This window comes from Hippocampus comes, unplaced genomic scaffold, assembly GCF_001891065.2.
Source record: "Hippocampus comes isolate QL1 unplaced genomic scaffold, H_comes_QL1_v1.1 scaffold7, whole genome shotgun sequence".
In the NCBI taxonomy this organism is placed as follows: domain Eukaryota; kingdom Metazoa; phylum Chordata; class Actinopteri; order Syngnathiformes; family Syngnathidae; genus Hippocampus; species Hippocampus comes.
In genome coordinates, this window is record NW_017842060.1 from 1,504,110 (window position 1) to 1,526,219 (window position 22,110).

At 44.5% G+C, this 22,110-nt stretch overlaps 2 protein-coding genes and 1 long non-coding RNA gene across 8 annotated transcripts in view; 1 reads left to right on the plus strand and 2 right to left on the minus strand.

Moving 5' to 3' along the window:
• Positions 1-1,445: 1,445 nt before the first annotated feature.
• Positions 1,446-17,117, minus strand: LOC109511149 (CREB3 regulatory factor-like). Of its 6 annotated transcripts, XM_019861978.1 has the most exons (13): positions 16,966-17,113; positions 16,796-16,853; positions 16,220-16,367; positions 11,583-11,648; positions 10,335-10,405; positions 10,126-10,242; positions 9,681-10,004; positions 8,996-9,299; positions 6,686-6,877; positions 5,727-5,916; positions 4,676-4,749; positions 2,833-2,961; positions 1,520-1,901 (listed from the first exon to the last, which is right to left on the minus strand). In XM_019861978.1, the coding sequence occupies exons 5-13, from the start codon at positions 10,341-10,343 to the stop codon at positions 1,798-1,800; spliced, it is 1,443 nt and encodes a 480-aa protein (XP_019717537.1). In that variant the 5' UTR covers positions 10,344-10,405; positions 11,583-11,648; positions 16,220-16,367; positions 16,796-16,853; positions 16,966-17,113; the 3' UTR covers positions 1,520-1,797. The 6 variants fall into 6 exon arrangements, with proteins under 6 accessions (XP_019717533.1, XP_019717537.1, XP_019717534.1 ...); XM_019861974.1 differs by lacking the exons at positions 11,583-11,648; positions 16,220-16,367 and adding an exon at positions 10,870-10,935 and having other exon boundaries at positions 1,446-1,901; XM_019861975.1 differs by lacking the exon at positions 16,220-16,367.
• Positions 17,118-17,193: 76 nt separating this feature from the next.
• LOC109511152 (uncharacterized) lies at positions 17,194-18,848 on the plus strand. Its single transcript, XR_002167260.1, has 3 exons — positions 17,194-17,266; positions 17,375-17,414; positions 17,526-18,848. It is a non-coding gene; the product is annotated as an uncharacterized LOC109511152 (long non-coding RNA).
• A 2,394-nt stretch (positions 18,849-21,242) lies between these two features.
• atpv0e2 (ATPase H+ transporting V0 subunit e2) overlaps positions 21,243-22,110 on the minus strand; it is a 3,078-nt gene continuing 2,210 nt past the window's right edge. Inside the window, exon 4 of the mRNA XM_019861982.1 lies at positions 21,243-21,543. The gene's annotated coding sequence lies outside the window, so the exon portion shown is untranslated. The remainder of the gene's footprint in view (positions 21,544-22,110) is intronic.

A 22,110-nucleotide genomic window follows, 5' to 3' on the forward strand; every position in this document is an offset into this window, starting at 1 on the left:
TACTGCCGAGTTGAAGAAAAAAAGGTGCCTTTTCTTTTTTTTTTCTTAAGGAGGACACTCTGTCCTCTAGCAAGGTGCGTAGTTGTTTTCAAACCACAGTGCAAAAGGGTTCTCAATTTTTTTTTTTTATGTCCGACAACATTTAGAGACCTTGGACACATTCGGTCTACAGCTTCACAGAAGAAAGGCAGACATGGCCAAAACGTAACTCAACAATATGCACAACCCACAAGAAGTTGGGAATATTGGGCTTTGAAAGGACATTCGGGGGGGGTGAACCTAAAACGCTCGAGAACCTTTGCATGTGAATTTGCAACTTTTAAATGCACACGTCCGACCGTTGAATGTTTTGGTGTCGCTCTCCAACAAGGAATCGAATGGCAAACGTCACAAATTCCTTCGTTCAAAGACATCCCCGTCCTCGCCTTTCTGTGACTCCTCCAGTTTTGTCCGATAATTTGGGATTGTATTAGAAAATGGAATTTAAATCGTGCTGGTCATCGTGCCGTTCCTATTTTGACATCATGAGCCCATTACGATGTCTAACAATTGATCAACAGGACAAAGTTTCGCAGAGAGTACCGAAGTCACGCAAGCGGGCGTCCCGGAAATGTTCACGGGTCAAATAGCTGTTGTGATGAGTCACAGAAAGTCATGCAAGCGGGCGTCCCCGGAAATGTTCACGGGTCAAATAGCTGTTGTGATTTGTCCCGTCAGCTTCTTGCTGTAGAGCAGCCAAGTTGTGCAACACAATGTAACAGGGAGACCGGAAGAGTCACAGAAAGGAATCGAAGTGCATGTTCTTGGAAATGTCCATGCATCAAAGCCCAATACGATCACAAACTTTTAGTGCATGTGGGTGTGTGCATTATATATATATAATAAGAGAAAAAAATCATTATTTGCTCTCCAAGAGTGTTTAACTTTGTGGTTACAAAGGTAAGCTACATAATTAGGTGGGAGGGCCACACATAGGGGGCTGAAATGCATTTTTTTTCCTTTATGAGGGAGCGGGGGGTCAAAGTGGGGGTGCATGCTGGTGCTTCAGTCAAAATAAAAGCAAATAAAAGCAAAACACTGGCAGCATGTGTGAGGTTTTGGTGTTTTTTTTCTCTTTGGTCGCTTTGGATTAAGTAAGGTGCAGCTTTCTAAACATAGTGGCAGGACAGGAATGGGGGGGAGAGGAAGTGGGCGTCTTAAAGCTCAGGGGTGGGGGTGGAGGGGTGTGTAGCTGCTGCTTTGATATCAGCACTCGCCACAAAAGAAAAAAAAAAAAAGGCAACCCCCGCATATCCTCGAAAACAGAGTTTCTCAAAATGGGGCCGAGGAAATAATTTCGTTGGAAAAAGACAAGAAAAATGTGAAAAGAAGAAAAGTCATAATTTTATGAAAAGTCAATTTGATTAAAATGAAGTATTGTTTTTTTTCCTTTGCCCCCCAAAAAAGTAGAATTTACTTTGTCAGAGATAAAAGATGGTAAAACGACAAAAATAGTGTTTGTGATATTTTTGAAGAAACAAGGTACACACGGAAGTCGTTTTTAACTCTTTTGAGGATGATGAGAGGGGGGAGGGGTGCTTGGAAACATTCCTCCCCTCGACCCATCAAGTTTGAGAACCCCTATTTTCAGCCCCCCCCCCCCCGACCCCTATGGACCACTACGGGCATCTACAGAACAGTGCAATATCTATTTATAGGCACAATGGGGTACGAGTACAGCACACGGTAAGGGGGGGGGGGTACAGTATTTTACAAGAGCAGCATTCCACTCAGACAGGGACATCCAAGGGGTCGGGTTTAGAGCACCACCTCTTGGGGAGGCTCCTTGCGCTGACTGGGACCCCCGCTGGCCGCCAGGATCCTCTGCACAAAGTCTTTGGTCCGCCCTGCGACCAGAGGACCTGCGGTTGCCATGGCGACACACCCCTACATTTAGATCCGGCCCACTCATGAAGAGGTTTCAAATCTTAAGCTCGCTTATCCGGAGTCATTGTCTGTCTGTTTTATTTTTGTGGGCATCACGTTGTACCGTTTGTTGTAGACCGTCGCTCTCCTGTGAAAAACGTTTATGCCAGGGGTGTCCAAAGTCGGTCCTCGAGGGCCGCTGTCCTGCCTGTTTTCAAGCTCTCCCTGGAGCAACACACCTGATTCAAATCATCAGGATCGTTCTGCTGCTGCTTCAGAGCTGGCTGATGAGCTGATCATCGGAATTAGGTGTGTTGCAGGCGGGAGAGCTGGAAAACAGGCAGGACGGTGGCCCTCCAGGCCCGGAGCTGGACATGTCTGGTTTATGCCCATTCTTCTCAATTTTTTTTTTTTAAACGTGAATGGAATGTACCAAACGCACACACTGGATTTACGTAAAAAAAAATAAAATAAAAATAATAATGACAAAAATGGAAATACATGCTTATCAGAGGACAGCGACGTTAAGTCGCATTTGCTTCTATTTTTACTTTAAGTCAGGGCGGCATTACAAAAGAGATTTTGTTCTCAATTGTTTTACCTGGATGAATAAAGTTAAAAAAAAAAAAAGAAGAAAGAAAATGCCATATTACAAAAAGGAGATAAGTCAAAAAAGGATTAGAATCAAGCAATACTTTGGAGGGAAAAAGTCTCCTATTCTGAAATTAAAGATTTCTTGGGGGCGGTAAAGTTGTATTTTTCCCCATGTCAGAAATCCCACAAAAACGAATTTTTTTTTTCCCGGGGGAATCTTACACAGTGCAGTCATGTTTTGGAGATTACAAAGTGAGAGGCCTCCAATAAAAATCGGATCAAGCAAACGCGCACATGCCGAATTCTGAGCATGACTTGGCGTGTGTTTCTCACCGCTGGATTGAGCGAGGATGTCCTCCAGGCGCCGCGTCATTCCTCGCTCGTCCGTGTCCTCTTCCTCGCCGCTTTCCACCTTCTGCCGGATCAGTTCCTTGATGCGCAGCAGCGCCCCCAGCAGGTTCTCTAAGGTCATGGCAGCCATAACACCACACAAAGCATGTGAATATGGAGAGAAAACACCAAATGTGTCCAAGATAATCTTAAAATGACAACAGTGAAATGGTATTGTTTCCCCAAGGAAAAAAAGGCAAATTTTACAAATTAAGTTGAATATTTTTTTTTAAACCTAGAAAAAGGTATGATGAGAATGAAGTTATTGTTCAGAGAAAACAAAATGTAACAAGTCATATTTTCTGAAGGGAAGGAAATAATCTTAAGAGAATTAAGTGCTTTTACTTTGAGATAAAAAGTTATGACGATTGTTTTTTTTTTTTTAACGTTTCCAAAATAGATATAATGGCAATGGTTTTATTTCTTGAAATGAAATGTCATTAAAAAAGCACGGAAAAAAGGAACTGTTTGAATAAAATAAAAAAGGGGGGGGGATGAAATGTTTACTCTGAAACAAAAACGAGCAAAAAATAAAAATAATACATTTAAAAATAACACCTCAGAGAATATTGCTATTTCTTTAGAGGTAAATTCTGACAATGAAGTGGTGTTTCTGTGGAACTTGAAAAAGTCACAATCTTACATAATATTACAGATCAAAACCGATTAAAGTGTTCAAAAATGTGAGTTTCTGACTCAGCGGCTAACTACAGCAATAGAAGCCTAGAAAGTGTGTGTACGTGAATGTGTGTGTGTGTGTGTGTGTGTGTGTGTGTGTGTGTGTGTGTATGCATACGTTTCCCGTAAAGTTTGTCGAGCCACTAAATCCTTGGCAAAGCAAACAGGAATGGGCGGAATGTCGTTTGAGGGGCGGGGGGGGGGGAAGCAAAAGCGGTGGTAGGGTCACAAAAATTTTACAAGGATGAGAGGAGGCCATCACGTTTTTCGGATGCGTGGCGCGCCGATGACGTCACGCTGCATCGACAAGCCGTTAGGATGCTCATGTGAGGCCTTCCAAAAGTATAGGGACGCCCTCAGCGACGAAAAGGGCTTCCGATTGGTCTCTCGGTTTCGGGTTAGCAGGTCAAACTAGCCCGGCGGAATCAAATGAGTCTTCCAAGTTGGAGTTCCAACACAAGGTCGGCGTTTCAAGTTAGGCTGAGAATTTCAAAGTTGGATTTCGAGACCGGGCCAGGGCTTTAGATACAGATTCCAATTTGGGGATGCGACTTGGGGTGCCGGGCCTGTGACGTAGACGCTCAAGTCAATGGGAGCCCCACGCCGTGACATCAGACCAACGCCTCCGATAGGAGATGAGCTGGCGGTGTCATTTCGTGCCCATTTTTATGATGATTTATTTCCTGGTCGAAAATACTAAATTACAGGTACTACTTAGGCACCTCCAAATATAGGCGAGCTGGCAACAAGGAGGGGGCTGTGGTCATTTTTGTGCGGCCAGGCTTTCGGGCCTCAAGTGGAGGTGCCAAATTAGTGTTTGCGTTTCAAGGTAGTGCTTCAAATGAGGTTTTCCGTACGAGTTTCGCATTTCAAGACAAGCTAAGGGGACCAAAATAGAGGAGACGTGGTCATGGTCAAGGTTCATTCAGGTTTCAAGCGAGAGTTATATATAATAGTTGACAATGTCCCACTTTAGTCCGTGTGTAAAAGGAGAAAAAAAAATGCAGGCTGCGTCGACAGCATTGAGGTGCAAAGAATTTTTATATTTCGTGGACATATGCAAGTATGTGCATCAATATCTGTCTCTCTCTTTCTTTTTTTAACTGACCATACTCCTGGTTGAGCCCCCACAATTTAATCTTGTTGGCCTCATGCTGCGCCTTCTTCTTCAGACGACACGCCCTGCAGCGCACAGGAAGACAGAAACAAGAGAAGGGTTAGGCCAGGGAAGAGAAACACAAAGATGGAGAAAAACACGAACATCAGGCCAGATATTTAATTAAAAAAAAAAAAAAAAAAAAAGAAGGAGAAAAACAAAAGAGAGAGAAGGGAGAGAAAAAGGAGAGCCAAAGGCAACAAGAGAAAAGAGTGAAGAGGAGGAAGACCGACAAGAGAGGGCGAGATGAGGAAGCCGAAGAGACAGCAAGAGAGCAGAGGAGGTTGAAAAGAGCGATTGAGAAGAGGATGAGAGAAGCGGGGGGAGGTTGAGAAGACAGATGGGAAGTCGACAAGAGTGAGAAAAGGAGGAAACTGAGAAAAGAAGGAAGAGCGAAAGAACAAAAGGGAAGAGGGAGACGAGAGAAGAGGAAGAAAAGAGGGAGGAGAGAGAAAAGAGAGCAGAAGCGCCATTCCCCGGATGGAAGAGGACAGCGTGTTCTCGGGAGGGGATCGGCTTCCTCCCCGCCCCCCGCCCTCGCGGTGATGGCGGTGGCGCTCGTGAGCAAAAGCCACACTGAGCGCTCGCTGGCGGACACTCAAAAAGGGAAGCGGCAAACTTTTCCACGCACTACGGAAAAAGCCTTCTGGACAACACTTTTCTGCTTGTCATGATTACATTGCCCCCCCGCCCCCTGCAAAGTTCCCAAAAGGCAATGTAAACTGAAGCCCACCCCCCCCATGCGCCTGAACTCCACATGACCTTCCCTCATCCTGTCTGCTTTCCCTCCACTTGTCCCGTGCATCTGAGTCATCGTGACATTGGCAAAAAGGTCCATCGAGAGAACCGCTTGTTTTTTTTTTTTTTTTGCTTGTGTGCAGTCAAACTCGCATTCAGGCTTGTTTTCTTTTTGCGTTTTAACGCCGAGGTCGGGGTTTCGATTTAAGGTTGTCGGGTTCCGAATCAGGGTGTGCGGGATTGAGCGCGAGGGCGACGAGCGTACCTGGACGCCAGCTTGTTCTTCTCCTTGCGCGACCTGGCCCTGGCGAGGGCGGGGAGGTCGTTGACGGGCCCCATGCCGTCGATGGCGGCGTTCAGCTTCTGCAGCTGCTCGCCGATGTTGTGCAGCTTCTGCGGGTTGGGAGTCAGGTCGCTGGCGTCCGTCTTGCGGGCCTTGCGCCGCCCCTTCTTGCCTGAAAGCAGGAAGCCGCTTCAGAAATATTCCCGAGTCTTGCCGGCAGGGTCAGACATTTGAAGGAAATGAATTATGCGTTATAAATATAGGCCTTTTTTTCCCTACGTAAAGTCACAATTGTACTGTGGTGCCTTACGTGGAAATAGTCACGTTGCAAGAATGCTTTTTCCCCCCAGAAAAAGTCATGGAAATGAAAAATAATCAAAGTGCAATTTTTTCCTCCTTTATATTTGTATTTTATATTTGTTCCCCCCATCCCCACTCACACACAGTCCTGTTCCCCTACGTTCTTCAACAAACAGGAGCCAAAATACATATATTAGATTTAGTTCGACTTGCGCACTAAAATAAAGACAAATGAGGCGTGACAGTTTATCTTTTCAATGAGATGACTGACTTGGAGTCTTTTAAGCACTCTCGCCAACATTCAAGCAAACAAGTGTGACAATAAGTTCATAAGTCAAATATCGGACGACCACAACGATGCAAACCAATCTGTGGCTTTATCACTTCAACTGTCCATGTAGCAATGACATGTAAACATGTGTGAAGCGCGTCTTACGCCCTCAACTTTACTAGACACAAGAAAATAGATTGTATTTGTTGATTATGATTGTTATTTTTTCCCCAGGGCATCAAATTGTCATTTTATTATTATAATCGGAAAAAAAAAACCCAACTAAAATTGCATTTTTGTGAAATGCCTGAAATGATGCTAAGAATACATTGGTCGTGTCAATGTCTACGCGAGTGTGCCATGCAGCGACCTTGTCGTCGATACAACGTGCTGGGCAGCGTGCTGGAGCTCCACGACAGCGACCAATCGCCGCCTCCTTCTCCTCCTCCTCCCCCACACGTTTTCTTCTTGGCGGCAGACTCGCGGGAGCGCCGGTACTCCCAGAAACAGCGGCGCTTGGATGGCCGCTCGCCCGCTGGCCTCGCAAGCTCCGCCTCCGCCTCTGCCAGTCAAAGCGCACGCAAAATAGGTGGTTAAAGCATCCAAGGCATGGTGAGGGTTTCAAATCAGAGTTTCGCGACAGGCGTAGGACTTCAAAACTATTGATGAGGGTTTCAAACTCGGCATTGGAGGATTGGGGGCGTCATATTCGGCTGGGAGATTGCGAAACGGAAGCGATTGGCGAATGTTAAATCGGAACAACAAACTCCAGACAGATTTTTCCGAGGAAGCGGGAAAAAAAAAAGAGCGTGGCTAAAAATGACATCAGCTCTGACTAAAAACGACACACAAAAGACGACTCCTGGCCTCGCATGCAGCAACGCCTTCTAAAACGCCGCTGCGACAACCACATTTGTAACTGGACTCGGGTTACAACCATCTCTCTCTCACACACACACACGATTTTTATATAATGCGACGTCTGGCCCAGTCTGCACAGAATGACATTGTCTGAACTCTCCTTGCCCTTTCGGCTACTGTCGTTCAGTTATGAAAACACACACACACACACACACACACACACACACACACACACACACACACACAAAAACGTGCACGTGACACACATCCACCAAGAAAAGAGGTCGGCTAGAGTGCGCCTGCATACGTAAGATCTCTCAATATATTTTAGGCTGTGTGGTGATGGAAATGACACGTTAGACAGAGTTTATGATGAATTTATGGAAATGTGCATGCTTGTGTGTAGTGTAGCGTGTTTACATTAGCGTTAGCATTATGACTGCATTTCCTGGTTGGTTCAATAGGGGGAATTTTTTGTTGTTTTTTTTTTTGTTTTTTTTTTTGTTTTTTTTTTTGTTTTTTTTTTTGTTTTTTTTTTTGTTTCTAGATACCGAATGTTGTTTGGATTATCACAGCCGTCCCTGTCTGATATTCGTATTGGACATTAGCGACTCACCAACTGGCATTAAGGTCTCAAATTAGTCTGTGGGTTAAGGTTTCAGGGTAGGGTTGGAGACTATTGTAGGTTGAAGGTTTCAGAGTGAGGTTGAGGGCAATGGTTCAACTTCACGTTTCAAAGACAACGTCAAAAGTTCAGGACGGCGATTAGGTTTTCATCAGCTGGCCGATTTAATCAGCTGATATTTGCTCTTAAAATCCGCAGATGTTTTTCCCTTTTAAATTCAAGGCTCCATGCCGCCCCTCCAATTCAGAACAGCAAAGGTACATTTTTTCTCTACCAGCGCATGTGTGACCGGTAAATATGCGAATTTTCTTCAAAACATTAATTTTAATCCTGTTGAATATTTTTGGGGGGAGTACTGACACACGCGTGCTCCACACTTCAGGCCATTAATGAGTTACGCAGTGAAAACGAGTGGACCCGAATATATTTACTTGGCAAGTCGATTTACAGTGCGGGCCCCTAAATTTTCTGCTTGCGTGCCGCTAAAATTTCAGGTTAAGTTAGTCACTGTACTTATGGTTTAAAAGAAGAAAACAAAAGCCTTCTGAATCCTTTTTCTTTTTTTGTACACATTGCAACATGTGACAAAGACATGACATTCAAACAAGCACACAACATAAATAAATAAATGATCAGCCGATTAATCAGTCATCAGTGTTTTGTTCTGCCAAATATCGTATTGTGCCTCAAGAAATCCATATTGGTCGGGCCCTTGTTTTAAGCCTTACAAATGAGGCAGAGTAGGGCTTCAAACTACATTTAAGGCTTGAAACGTGGGTTTCAAGTCAGGGTTAATGTTTCAAAATCGGATTTCAAGACAAACGTTGGGGTTTGGATTCCGGCTTTGTAGCCTGCGTTCTGGGTTGAAATAAGGTTTTGAAGCCTTGCATGTTCACGGGCAGTACAGATGTTCTCGACTTATTTTTACAGTGTGTAGCGTATTCCTTTTTTTTTTTCCCTTGGATGTTTTGTCGCGTGTTCCGCTCGATTGAGATGTTGGTGTGAGGTTGGTTTCCTTCTGGGAAGTGACTCTCGCAAAGTGGGATATTGTTGATGTTGTCCGGGAAGTACCGCCGCAGCTTCAGTGTGTGCCCGCGCCCGCGCACTTGGCCGCGTAAGATATACGACGTGGTCTGAGGTCTGGAACGGACATAGCGCGGGACGCTTTTCAAAAAAAAAAAAAAAAAAACTCACCGCACTCCGTTTCCGATGAGCTAGAGAGGTCGGCTGCAGTCTCCTCCTCTAGCTCCTCATCCTCATCTTCCTCTTCTTCCTCATCCTCGTCCTCCTCGTCCAGCTTCCCCTCCCCGTCCACCTGTTCCTGCTGTGCCTCCTCCCGTTGCGGCTGCGCCTCCTCCTGCACGCCGTAAGTGACGGCCGGCTCTCCTCCCTGACTGAGGGAGTAGTTGTGCTCCTCGCTGCAGTGCTCCAGGGGTAAACCTGATGCCGGCGCCTCCTGGTGGTCCTCCTTCGGCGTCCCCTGAGGCGGGACTATGGCCTGGTACAAAAATTTAAAATAAAAAGTCTAATCTTAAAAGTATGTTTATCTGTTACAAATGCCATATGCGAAGAAAAAATAAATAAATAAATACAATAAAATAATACAAATAAATAAATCTGACAAATCTGTTCAATGCTAAAGGGATGGAAAATTTTAAAACATTTTTTAAAATCACCACAGAAAAATAAAGGGACAAATTTATCAAGTATGAAAATATTTGGTAGTTACAGCACTCATGGAGTTTTTAAGTTAGTGTACCAAAGATCATGCGAGTCAAGTCGAGTCCCCGCTAAATTTTAAGCAGGTCAAGTCGAACTCAAGTGGAGTCTTTCAGAAGTTTTCGACAAATAGTTGATTAGCGTCTGACTGTTGTCTCACCTGTGACTGGAAAACCTCGACAGTCTTCTCCTTCCTCACATCTCCGTCTTGTCCTCGTCCCACACCAACTGACGCGTCTTTGGTCGTCCTCTCGGGCGGCTTGTCCTCCTCTCGGCTCCGCCCCCATCGGCCCATGAGCACGGCGTCCTCGGAGGCCACGCCCAAACCCAACTTTGTGTACCGAGACATCTCGTCCAGAGCCGACACGTCCCAGCGTTCGGCGTGCAGATCCTCACCCAGGCCTCCGTCATCTACGAGGTCACTGAGCAGCTCAAAAGGCCGTTTGCGGGGGGATGCCGGTGAACCCAGCATGAGGAGAATGCTCTGGACGGGGAAAGAAAGAAAAAGCGAGGTTACAAAAAAAATCCCAGGTTTGAAATTCAGGTGATCAACGAAGTTTGGGGTTTCATGTGAAGGTTTGTCGTGTGGGAATTGAGGTCCACACCTGGTCGTACTCTGTCCTGCCCCCTTGAGGTGACATGGCCATTGGGTAGTGGCTGAGTAGAGCCCGGTGACCCCCATATGCCTCGCCAAAAGCAGGCTCCATGCCATTCATACCCGGCTGAGGAGGGGGAGGAACCACACAAGCGCGCAGATGACAACCACGTTGAGCAAAGACGGCCAAGCGAGGGGCTCAACCTGACACCACTTTACCTGAGGCATGCCCGAGGCCTTGGAGGGGCGGGGTCAGGTCGTAGTCACAAAATCCCGTCTGGTCGGTTAGACTGCAGAAACGTACGATTATACAGTCAGTCAATCAAGTGCAAGTGTGAAAAAACACCGACGCGCAACATAGCCAAAATGAACTTCTAATGGCCGCTTCAAACCAAATTGGAGCTCTTCCAGAGAATTTTCAGGCATGGCTCCTTGCAATTTTTTTTTTTTCTTTCATGACTGACGTGTCCATCCATGTTGCAAAGGGACACTGGCTCATCACAAGGGATGAAAAATTTTCAAAAGGAGCCTTAAAAAAAAAAAACAGCCGCCTTCCTGTATCTTTTCAGGAATGGCATCTTCAGACGTTTTTGCTGGCTTATCTCATAACCGAGATGTCTACCAAATTCCACGCTTCTCGGCTTCATGGGCTGAATGTTTGAAAAACAAGAACTCCCGTTATTGTAGCTTACACTGGTGGATGACAGTACCGGATCATACCGAGTGGCTGAACTGTTGCTAATTATTGTATTACCTCAGAATCACAGTTGAGACGGTCAAGAGGTTGACTGTTCTTCACATGACGCAGCCTTGTAGCTCACTGACAAGAAAAACAAGAAGACAGAAACAGGAAGTTGAAAACGGGTTCAGCGGAAGGCCACAACAACCAAAGTGAACCGCCGATTCTTGGCGGGAGATACCGCGACCGCATGCAGCTAGCCATCAAGTTATGCCCACAACCCGAAAAAAATGCATCTTCCCAGAAGTGCGTTTTGCGTTATTTGGGCTACAACGTATCTGCCGTGTGCATGCATAAACGGTGAAGTGTGAAAAAACACCGACGCGCAACATAGCCAAAATGAACTTCTAATGGCCGCTTCAAACCAAATTGGAGCTCTTCCAGAGAATTTTCAGGCATGGCTCCTTGCAATTTTTTTTTTTTCTTTCATGACTGACGTGTCCATCCATGTTGCAAAGGGACACTGGCTCATCACAAGGGATGAAAAATTTTCAAAAGGGAGCCTTAAAAAAAAAAAACAGCCGCCTTCCTGTATCTTTTCAGGAATGGCATCTTCAGACGTTTTTGCTGGCTTATCTCATAACCGAGATGTCTACCAAATTCCACGCTTCTCGGCTTCATGGGCTGAATGTTTGAAAAACAAGAACTCCCGTTATTGTAGCTTACACTGGTGGATGACAGTACCGGATCATACCGAGTGGCTGAACTGTTGCTAATTATTGTATTACCTCAGAATCACAGTTGAGACGGTCAAGAGTTTGACTGTTCTTCACATGACGCAGCCTTGTAGCTCACTGACAAGAAAAACAAGAAGACAGAAACAGGAAGTTGAAAACGGGTTCAGCGGAAGGCCACAACAACCAAAGTGAACCGCCGATTCTTGGCGGGAGATACCGCGACCGCATGCAGCTAGCCATCAAGTTATGCCCACAACCCGAAAAAAATGCATCTTCCCAGAAGTGCGTTTTGCGTTATTTGGGCTACAACATATCTGCCGTGTGCATGCATAAACGGTGGATGTAGCAAAATAGCGTGTAAACAGGTGGCACCGTCGTCTGTCACAAAACTTGATAACGTGGCTAACGACACTCAAATGCGGCTAGGAGATTTTTCCACCATATTGACTCATCGGTTTTACTGACCCAATGCCAAGACTGTTTTAATAGTTTCACCTCTCTCGCACATTTAAAGTTATTAAAGACAGTTTTTCAAGTATACTTTGAAGAGGTCGAAAAACCTTTGGGAGTGGGGGTCTGCAGTGCTAAATGTATCTGATTGAACTCTTCCTGACAGTTTTTTAGTTACAAATAGATGTAAAACTTCTTTCCACAGCTTTGGTTTGATTTTCACAGACAGTCCATAAAGATTTGCTTTCAGATTATATATAACATTGGGTCTCCCGACGGCATACTGTGGATGGGGCTGTCGCTAACGTTCCCTCTTAAGACGACCTCCCGAGCCCCACCCCTTGTGGTCGGACTCCACCAATCAGATTGCGGGAGCGTGCCAAAAAGTGAGATTCCACCGCAGGGGGGGCGGCGGAGGGGAAGTGGTGTGATGATGAAACACAGAGTAATACGATTTCACAAAAACACAAAGGCAAACACTCACGGTTGCTCTACCGCTTGCAACCTGTCAACAATCCGGAAAAAAAAAGCGGCTCCAGCTTGACCTGGTTGGGAGAACAATGCTACAACGCTCGCTGTCGGCGGACTGAGCCGAGGAATGAGGAAATGAGGCTGGGCAGGGCAGCGGTGATAGGGCCTTGTTGGCACACCTCGTGGAAAAGTCACATTTGGCAAACGGCGGCGGCAGCCAGCCACCAGCGCACACAACAAAGAGGGCAACAAATGGTCCAAAGCACGAGTTCGGCAAAGCTAGGCCCTTGACATTCATCGGACATCTCAGTCCAGAAATGTGCAGTGCTGGGAACAGCAAGGATACTGCGCAGAACCCTCAAGCTTCCTGGCCTCTGGTCACAAAATCAAATCAGGGTAACGCATTTTTGGGTCTTTATCAATAGGATACTCTGACCAGCAACACAGTCGACGAGCGGTTTGCCAGGAGAGGCTCTCGCACACTCACGACCCAAGTGAGGACAAGCACAATAGAAAATGAACAAGTGCTTTTGGAGGACCATTTTGTGCTTGGAATTTGTAGAGACCCCCTAAAAAAAAGACCTTGCTGGACAGTTCGGACTTTCGGGAGATCGCGGAATGGCAGGACGATGAGAGATGTTTGAAATTATCCCAAAAAACTGCCTTTCTTGAATGGGTTTTAAAAAGAGAGATCTCTGAAATCTCTAACTCGGTGAATATTTAATAGCCTCTCTCCAGAATGAAAAGGTTTAAATTTGGAAACGATAACATTTTGTGTTTGGTTCTTTTCTTTCCATTTCTAAACAACAGCAGAAAATTGGAAGAAAATCCAAGAGGTGATGGGACGATTCACGGTTGATTTCATTTTCAACGGATTAACCCCAAAACAAGAGTACACAAAATGTCTCCCCCTTCCCGACATCCTGGTAGCATCGTGCGCGGTTAGCGTTCGTTACTCAGTAGGTCACACACAGTGACGCGATTCTATTTTCTCAAAGGTAACAGGCGGGCTGAAATAGAAGGCATGCGGAAGAAGCCGCCGGTGTGTTGTGTGTACATTCACCATGGAGCAAAGGGTCCAAAGGTCTCCGAGCTCATAAACACGATGACAACGGCTTGTCAACAAGGTCTCAACGCAAAGCTAATATACTGCGTTATAAACACCATTGATGCTTATGTAACCCCGCACCTTTACAGCCAACAACATGGCATTTACACAACAATTACACTGGCTGTCTCCAAATTCACGGGCCGTGTCCTCCGAAGGCCACATTTTCGGCCGCCTGACGTTGTTTCCGACGCAGCACGACCGCGCGCCGTTTCCAAATTCTAGAAAAGATGATTCGCAGGCTGGGTCCTTCGACGCCTTCAAAGGCTTCTCCTCATGTAGCCGCTGTGGGCCGCATAAAGCGCAGTGAATTTAATCAGGCTTAAATGTAAATTTTGAAACAACGTGGGGTCGAGTCGTGCCGGAAGTGATGTCACGCGGCCTTCAGGAGGACGCAGCCTGTGAATTTGAACTCAACGGACTTCTCCAAAAAAAAAAAAAAAAAAACATGGCACCGCGTGTTTCTTTGACACATCCTGTGTTGGGAATCGTTCACTCAGTTCCCACTGCCAAATTACTATAAAGGAATTTTTACATCATGATGTCATCAGTCGCACGAAAAAAAAAAAAAAAACTATTTCGTAACACTCACTCGGGCGCCGCCGATTTCGTCATTGATGTCGCACGAGTAAAATGTCAGCGGCTTTTGAACAAATGCATCAATTATAAGAACGTGGTTTTGTTCTGAGTAGGGCTGCAGCTTTTAAAACTTTGTGAGAGACATAATGGGGTACGACATTCAATCAAATAATCATAAAAAATATATACAGTATAATATAAACATGTGGATACATAAGAAGGAAAAAGTGTGAGACATAATGGGGCGCGACCTACACACCTGTGCAAATGATCAGAATCGTAAGCCCTGTTTCACTTTAAGCCAGGAAAAACCATTGCTTTATGTCCATCCGTTGCTGTTGTCAAATCGACTTTTAATAGCTTGTATATAAATAGTTTTGTGTATCTGGAGTGTGAGAACTGCAGTGTTCTTGATGCACAGATTACGTTTGCTAGTGACAAGTGGCGCATCCTCGATTGTTGACCAGGTGGGGCTGAAATTCACATTCGGGGATCAAAACAGCTCAGTCGCTGGTTGTCGTGGTAACGCAAAGCCGTATTATGTCCCCTCCTTCTCCCATGAGGCTATAACGTTAACGCCAAATGCAAAGTAGACCGATGGCGCTGATGGAGACGGAGCTAAGCATAGTACTGTTAGCCTCCCCGTGCGTCGAAGAGAGCGGCATTTTCAGGCGACAACTCTACGACACGAAAGAACAATCGTGAAAACCAAAAGCTAAGCAGAGATGCGGTGTTGTTGGGTGCATATAAGCTGCAAAACCATAGCCAAATGCAGATGACCTTTTTCCCAAAACGACCAATTGAAACATTTTGGAATTTAAGCATTTTTTAATTTAAAAGAAGCCCCAAAGTCACAATGGCATTCATGCCTCCATCCTGGAATCTTAAATTGTTTCGTCCGTCCATTTGTGATGTTCTCCGTCAGCTACCAAAATAGATGCCTATTTTGGGAATTAGTCCCAATCCACCATATAGTGCCCTATATAGTGAGTTGGTCACTTTGTTGTAGTGTTTGAGTGTGAAGGGATGATATTCCTTTGTCACCACAATTCAATTTGCTATTAAAAATGTTTCTAATAACAATGACTTCAAGCATGTAGTCACAATAACATGATGTTCACATTCGGAACAATGATGTCGCCGATGGTGATCATCTGTGTGATGCCCCTCTCTGATTATTGAAAGTACAAAAAAATAGCAGACAACAGCATAAGTCAGTCATTGCACCACTATGTGGAAAGTTGGTCTTCCAAACATAAATTAATGCACAAATACGATCTGGTTTAAATATGGACTCTTATCAGTGTATTAGACTGCAAGTCCTTGTTGGCCATGTGACCAGACAAAGAATTTAGCAGCAGGGGGGGCTCTTTAAAAAGCTCTGTGCTAAGAAAAGGCAGCTTGTTGAGGTGTGGATCGAGGGGAAATTCTCAAAAGAAAGTGAAAGGAGCGACTGCAGTGAACCGATCGGGCTAGAGAGAGGCCTGCGTTGGTCGCGGCGTGGCCGAGAGACGCGCGCGTGAGACGGGGGAAAAAGTGGGAGGGACCGGCGTCTCTGTCTGAAGGACAACCTGCCACATTTAACCCCCAAAATGTGCGAGAGAATATATATTATCTCCCATAAAAATTCAAATGGTAATTTAAGTGCCTCTAAGGACACAAACATGCCCTCAGTTACACGCCTTTTCGTGTCCTTGGGAGCGTCGGTTCTCCTCGAACAAGTGGCCCTGTTCAACGTCGTCTCTCGGTCGTCAAGTCAGCCACCTCCTCTCTCCCTTTCCCCTACAAAACCCCTCCGCGGGAAACACAAATCAAGCGAAGCTTGCGACGCAGCTAATGGGCAATGACGGCGCCGTGTGCCCGCACAGCTGGAAGCCGGAGGAGCTGACAACCAGGAGCGGCGGACTTGGGAGGACGAGAGCAGCTCGGCCCCGCGAAGGTGGCAGTCGGCCGGCCAGGCGCGGGTCGAGAGTGGCGGCGGGGAACAAACACCCCAACTACCCAATTCATCCCCCAACACTTTAACTCGGGTTTATAAATTAGCCGACGATTAGTTGTAATAATATTCCATACGTCTTACCGGGAAGCACTCGCCGTGTTTGGCGGAGCTGGCAGACAATAAACACGGGCCCGCAGCTGGCACTGCCACCGGATGTCCAACATGAATTGTTAATACGACCCATTTGGAGGCGCCCACTTTCCACGAGTGGCACATTTTTCGGTTGGGGCTTGTGTTAAACATAAAAAACGCAGGTGTAGTATAAAACAAAATAAGGACATAAACTGTGTCCACCTGCCGCCAAGGCCCGGAACACCAACACGACCCCGGCTACAATTTAGCCACCAAAATGCCACCCCCTCCCAAAAACTGACCACAACCCGACTAAAACAGCTTCCGCCACTTTGTAAAGACAATATAATGTTTCAAAAGGCGCAACAAGTACTCGCGGGCAACTTTTAAATAAATAATAAAAATCTAACTTTCCTTGCATGATTAAGTGTCTCGTCTACATAGATTTTCTTATATATACCAACTGGAGCATTTAAAAACTATTTAAAATATACAGTGGTTTGATTATTAATACGCTAAAAGTGAATGTTTGCGTGTTTAAACGGGAGCGGGGGGGGGGGGGGATGCAAGGCGAAGGGGGCTTACCTCTCAGTGTCCTCGGATGTCCCCTTTCGCTGGAGTGAAGTGAAGGCTCCTCCGGACCCTGGATAAGAAACAAAAATGTCCGCCTTGGTGTGCAGCCCTTTGCTTGGTGCTTTTTTGGGAGAAGGACATGCACAATCTATCTCGAGACGGCAGTGGAAGAGTAGACCGACCTTAGTGGACACTGCTCGGCCGGGAATTCCCGCTCTGAGCCCGGGGGTGGGTGGCTAGTTTACGCCGGGCTTAGCTGCGTTGTACGGCGGACCCACTGGAAACAGACAGCGGATGTGTGGCTGGTGGACTGCCCCCCTCCTCCTCGAAGTCGTCCTGTCTCCCAGGCCTCCAGTGGAGGGAGAAAAAAATGGGGGCGGGGAAGAGAGAGCGGGTAAGCCGCGCACCCCCGTGGCCTTGCGAGTTGGTGCCGTCCGGCTCCACGGCAGACGTAACACAGCAGTGAATCGCTCGCACGTCAAGGTAAATCACTCCAGTTTGGCCGCTTCACCGATGTTGGCCGTGTTGATTGGAAGTGGTTAAACTTTAAGGACACTTTCTTTCGCTTGTCGTTGGTTGTATGTAATTCAGGAGGGGGACAAGCATCTGAAGTTTACCGTCAAAAAATGAGGTCAGCGCCCATACTTCCTCTGAGGAGTTTCACAATAAAATCTCCAACTGTTTGAACACTGCGGCGTTATTATGACTGCATGCATGCCTGACTGTTTTCCGTTGTGGTTAGGTCACCTGCTTGTCTAAATTCAGATCACGTGACAGCGGAAGTGGCGTGTGTTTACAAACGCAGAGCTGCCAGAGGGGGCGGAGTGAGAAGACCGCATTTAAGGACATCCAGCAGCAGATGTGAACCCGTTGAACCCGAGGCCTTCCCAAGATACTTGAAGGCGCAACCCCCGTTGGAGGAACCCCAGAGTGGTTTTAAACAGCAGCAAGAACAATCTTTATATTACACTTCCAACGAATATCATGGAATAATAAAACTAGAATGGGCAACCTGAGGAAGAAAAATATGCATTGGTATTCTAGATACTCCCGAGGGATGAATACAATCAATCATCCATCTATCTAGGCCAGTTCCTATAGATGCATGCATAAATAAAGATTTTTTTTTTTTGGCAGGGTTGGCGCATCGAGACATCATGGCCTATTTATGAATATTACAGAAGGATAATCTGCATATTGATCCCATTTAAAGCCCGCATGTGCACATGTTTGTGTATTTATTTTCATTCACATGTTCAAATCATATGTAGGTTGAGGCTTTGAAAAAGCAGTCAGGACAACGACCTAATTTTTTTGGAGGCTTTGATGGCAGCTTTGTGGATGTATGTCATCTTTTTCACAAAATAAAGAATTTTGTGTTGTCATCACACAATTTTGTGTTCATATGTTTGAGGAAAAAAATAATTCATGCCATTTTGGAGTAAAACTATGCTAACAAAATGCGGAAAAAGTGAGGCTCTTTCCTGATGTGCAGTATTTTTGGAGCACCGCCACCTCAAATGGCTGCAACTCCAAAATGTTCAGCGTTGTATTGTTGGCAAAAGTCTGAAAATACAGTATAGCTGGAGAAAGACGACATTTTTAATCTGGTGTCGATTGTATTAACTTCAAATCAATTGTGCAGCCGTGTACATTCAAAACTGTTGAATTCAGCATTCTGAGACACAAGTTATTGTTTTATTCTCTCACTTCTCCACACACATCACAGAAGCATAAATAATACAAGGTCACAATGACAATTAGAGCTCTGACGGACGTGGTTGTTGCCATGGCGACTCCACACACACACACACACACACACACACACGCGGGATTACGAGCGGATATTAAGAGCACGAAGCATGGAATGTTATCCAAAGCGTTTCGTGGCTGTCAAGCGGAATGTGGAGCGCTACAACCTGGAATGTTTCCATGGTTGGTTCACCAAACCCACCGCAAAAATCTACAATGTGTGTTTCCACTGCAAGAAGTGACCTTTAATTACACAACTTGCTTAATATTTGACACCATGACCCCTTCACATTCAATGGAAAAAAAACGATGAGAATAAAACGAAAAATAAATACAGGGCCAAGTTCCCATGTCTTTTTGGTCATGCCTTCTTGTGACTTTTTTGAGGGTCGACTTATGAGAGACATGTCGATCACATTTATTTTGCCAATTCAAACAGAATTATTTAATGGCTTGAGAGTTTTTGGTGGGTCTACTAATTTCAAGGCTCAACACATATTTTGGGGTGAATAAGAAAATGACTTTTTGTTTTCCCCGAATTGGCGCACTTATTGAGCTATTCCTTTTTAAAAAAAATACAGTGATCCCTCGCTATTTCGCGGTTCGTTTATCGCGGCTTCAGTGCATCGCGGATTTTTTCAAACATATTCATTAAAAAAAAATGTTTTTTTTTCATATACATGGAGTACAGTACTGTATATGTTGCTCTATGTGACTCGCTGTTGTTTTGCAGCTTCTCGCTGACCTTAAAAAAAACAAAACTTTTTTTTTTACCTGTATATGTTTATTGGTTGCTACTTCGCGGATTTTCGTTTATCGTGGGTGGTTTTGGTCCCCATTAACCGCGATAAACTAGAGATTACTGTATTCTGTATGCAAATCAGGTTTCGTGTGAAAAACAAGCAAAAATTCAGAAAATTAGGCAATATTAGTGATAAACAAATGCAAAAACACGTGATGTCATAGCACAAACACCACTCTGAGTAATGATCAAGTAGCGTTCGTAAATTGTCACAGAACATTAACTATATATATATATATATATATATATTTTTTTTTTTTAAAGCCAATTAAAAGAGTCATTTTGGGACTCAGCAGCCTAGAATTACCCATTCGCCCTTAAATAACTTTGGCAAAATATGAATATAGTTTTTGTTGGACAGTGTTATAGATATGTCCACCAAATTTCAGGTTGCTTGGTGAAACTGGCTTCGGAGGCTGATTTTTTTTTTATTTAAATTTTTTAACCTTTTGGAGTTCACTTATTCTGATTTTCGTGTTTCATGGTGATTTGTTGAATTCTGCCGACACGCAATAACAGAAACAAGATTTTAGCAGTTTTGTGCTAGCCATCTGCCGAATAGATGGATGTGAATCACATTAGGACAAATTGACAAAAGGAACCTATAATGGTCGCCGCCTTGTTTTTTTTTTTTTTTTCCAGGCATGGCTTCTTGACACTGTTTTGTGTGGCTAATCATGATAAACGTGCCAACCAAATTCATGGTGCAAGTCTGATTTAATTTGAAAAAAAAATATTGAATAGAAATCATTTTCAAAATTCAAAGTGGCAGACTTTCCTGTGTTTTCTTTTTTAAGTCTCATCATGTCGACAAAGTAACACTGGCTGGGGGCTGAATTGGTCATTTTCTACTTTGTGGGAGGGCAGCACCACACAAGTTTGCCTGTCAATGTCCAAATTACCATCAAAATAGCTGAATTCTTGAGTCTTTTGGGACCTGTTGAGACTTGGGGTCTTTTCGACGCAGGCCAGTTCCACAAAGTGGTGGATAGGGTACAACGTAATTTGGTCTTTGTAAAGAGTAGCTGTATCTATATGTTGATTTGGATTCTTTTTGGATTTTTTTTTGTTTTTTTTGGGCTGAAGCATCTGGTTCAAAGGTAAATAAAACAGAGATCAAGGGAGGGGTTAGGGAGGAGTATGTGGGACGTTTGGTGGGAGGAGCAGTTTAGGTTATATGCTTAAAGCAATTTAAAACCCTTTTGCAGCAGAAGCGCCAACGTCCAACGCCCCTGAGGTGGTACGAGACACTGAGAGCTTGGTTTGCTTTTTATTTGGCTTTTTAGGCAACAAAAACTGCTTATCGAAGCTAACTACACTGCAACAGATTTTCATTTCCATGATTTTCAATAGGAAATTTTCAGCTTTTTTTGTCAAAAGGCTTAATTGTGTCTTCTGATCATGATGACAAATGAAATGTGCGGTTCAATTTCTGTGCTTGTGAAAAAAAAAGAATTTGTTTAAAAAAAAATCTCCCTCAAATCAACAAAATGTGACATATATTGTCATCATCAATGGCAAAATTAACAAAAATGTGGATTAAAGCCCAGTCTGTACATTGTTTTACAGTGGTGACAGACTTCCATTGATTTGTTTTTACTAATAACTTACAGGTACTTTTACACTCTTATGACAATCATGAGGAATGAGATGCGCGATTACCTTCACAACCCGTTGCCTTGTTACGCTTGTTGGTAAAAATAAATAAATTATATATATATATTTAGTTTTAATGTACTGACTACATTTTCACAAGTTAGTCTTCTCTCTCTCTGTCTCTCTCTCTCTAGACACACACATACACACAGACACACAGACACACACACACACACATACATACATACAAACATACATAGTGTCAAAAGATGAGAATCAGTTGAGCAGATCACCATGGCAACAAGGATGAGGGGGAGGAGGAGTAGTTTTGGGGATTCTCTCCATGCTTGGGGGGTATACAGTAACAGCTACATAACACTGAGGTCATTACGTCCACAGGACAAACATAAGTACACATGGAAAAAAAATGTAAACACTGAAAAAATGGAACTAACACATTGCATATTTAAACGTTCATACCGTAAAACACTCAAATTTACATCAACTGTACAGTAGTCTTCATCTTAAGTGTAGTGGTGTGTGTGTGTGTGTGTGTGTGTGTGTGTGTGTGTATACACGTTTGAATCAGGACGGCGATCATAAGGGCCATCTGAAAAAGAAGGAACACAATACTTCAATTATTTAATGTCTAATGAAGCATATTTACGTCACATTTAATATATATACACGTATATGCTATATTTAATGCATGTACCTAGACCAGGGGTGTCAAACATACGGCCCGCGGGCCGGATCCGGCCCGCAAAGGAGTTTAATCCGGCCCGCGAGATGATTATGCAAAGCATGGTGTCAAACATACGGCCCGCGGGCCGGAACCGGCCCGCAAGGAGGTTCAATTAGGCCCACAGGATAATTTAAAAGTGAAAAAAATGCATTAAAGACAGAATTAATATTTTTAATAAGGTGCAATTCATTGAGTATCCGCAAGGGGACACTGTTTTGATCAGAGAAGAAGACAACAGCAGCCTCAGTCCGTCACTGTGACAGACCCATGACAGCAGACGCTATCAATAGCACTCTCACATTTACACATTTAATAGCACTCTCCTTAGTTTGTAAGATTACATTTAGATTTTATATGCACGTGTAAATGGTTTAAAACTTCCTTTCTTTATGAATCTCGTTTAATCTTAAAGTGCATTACTATATTTTTCAA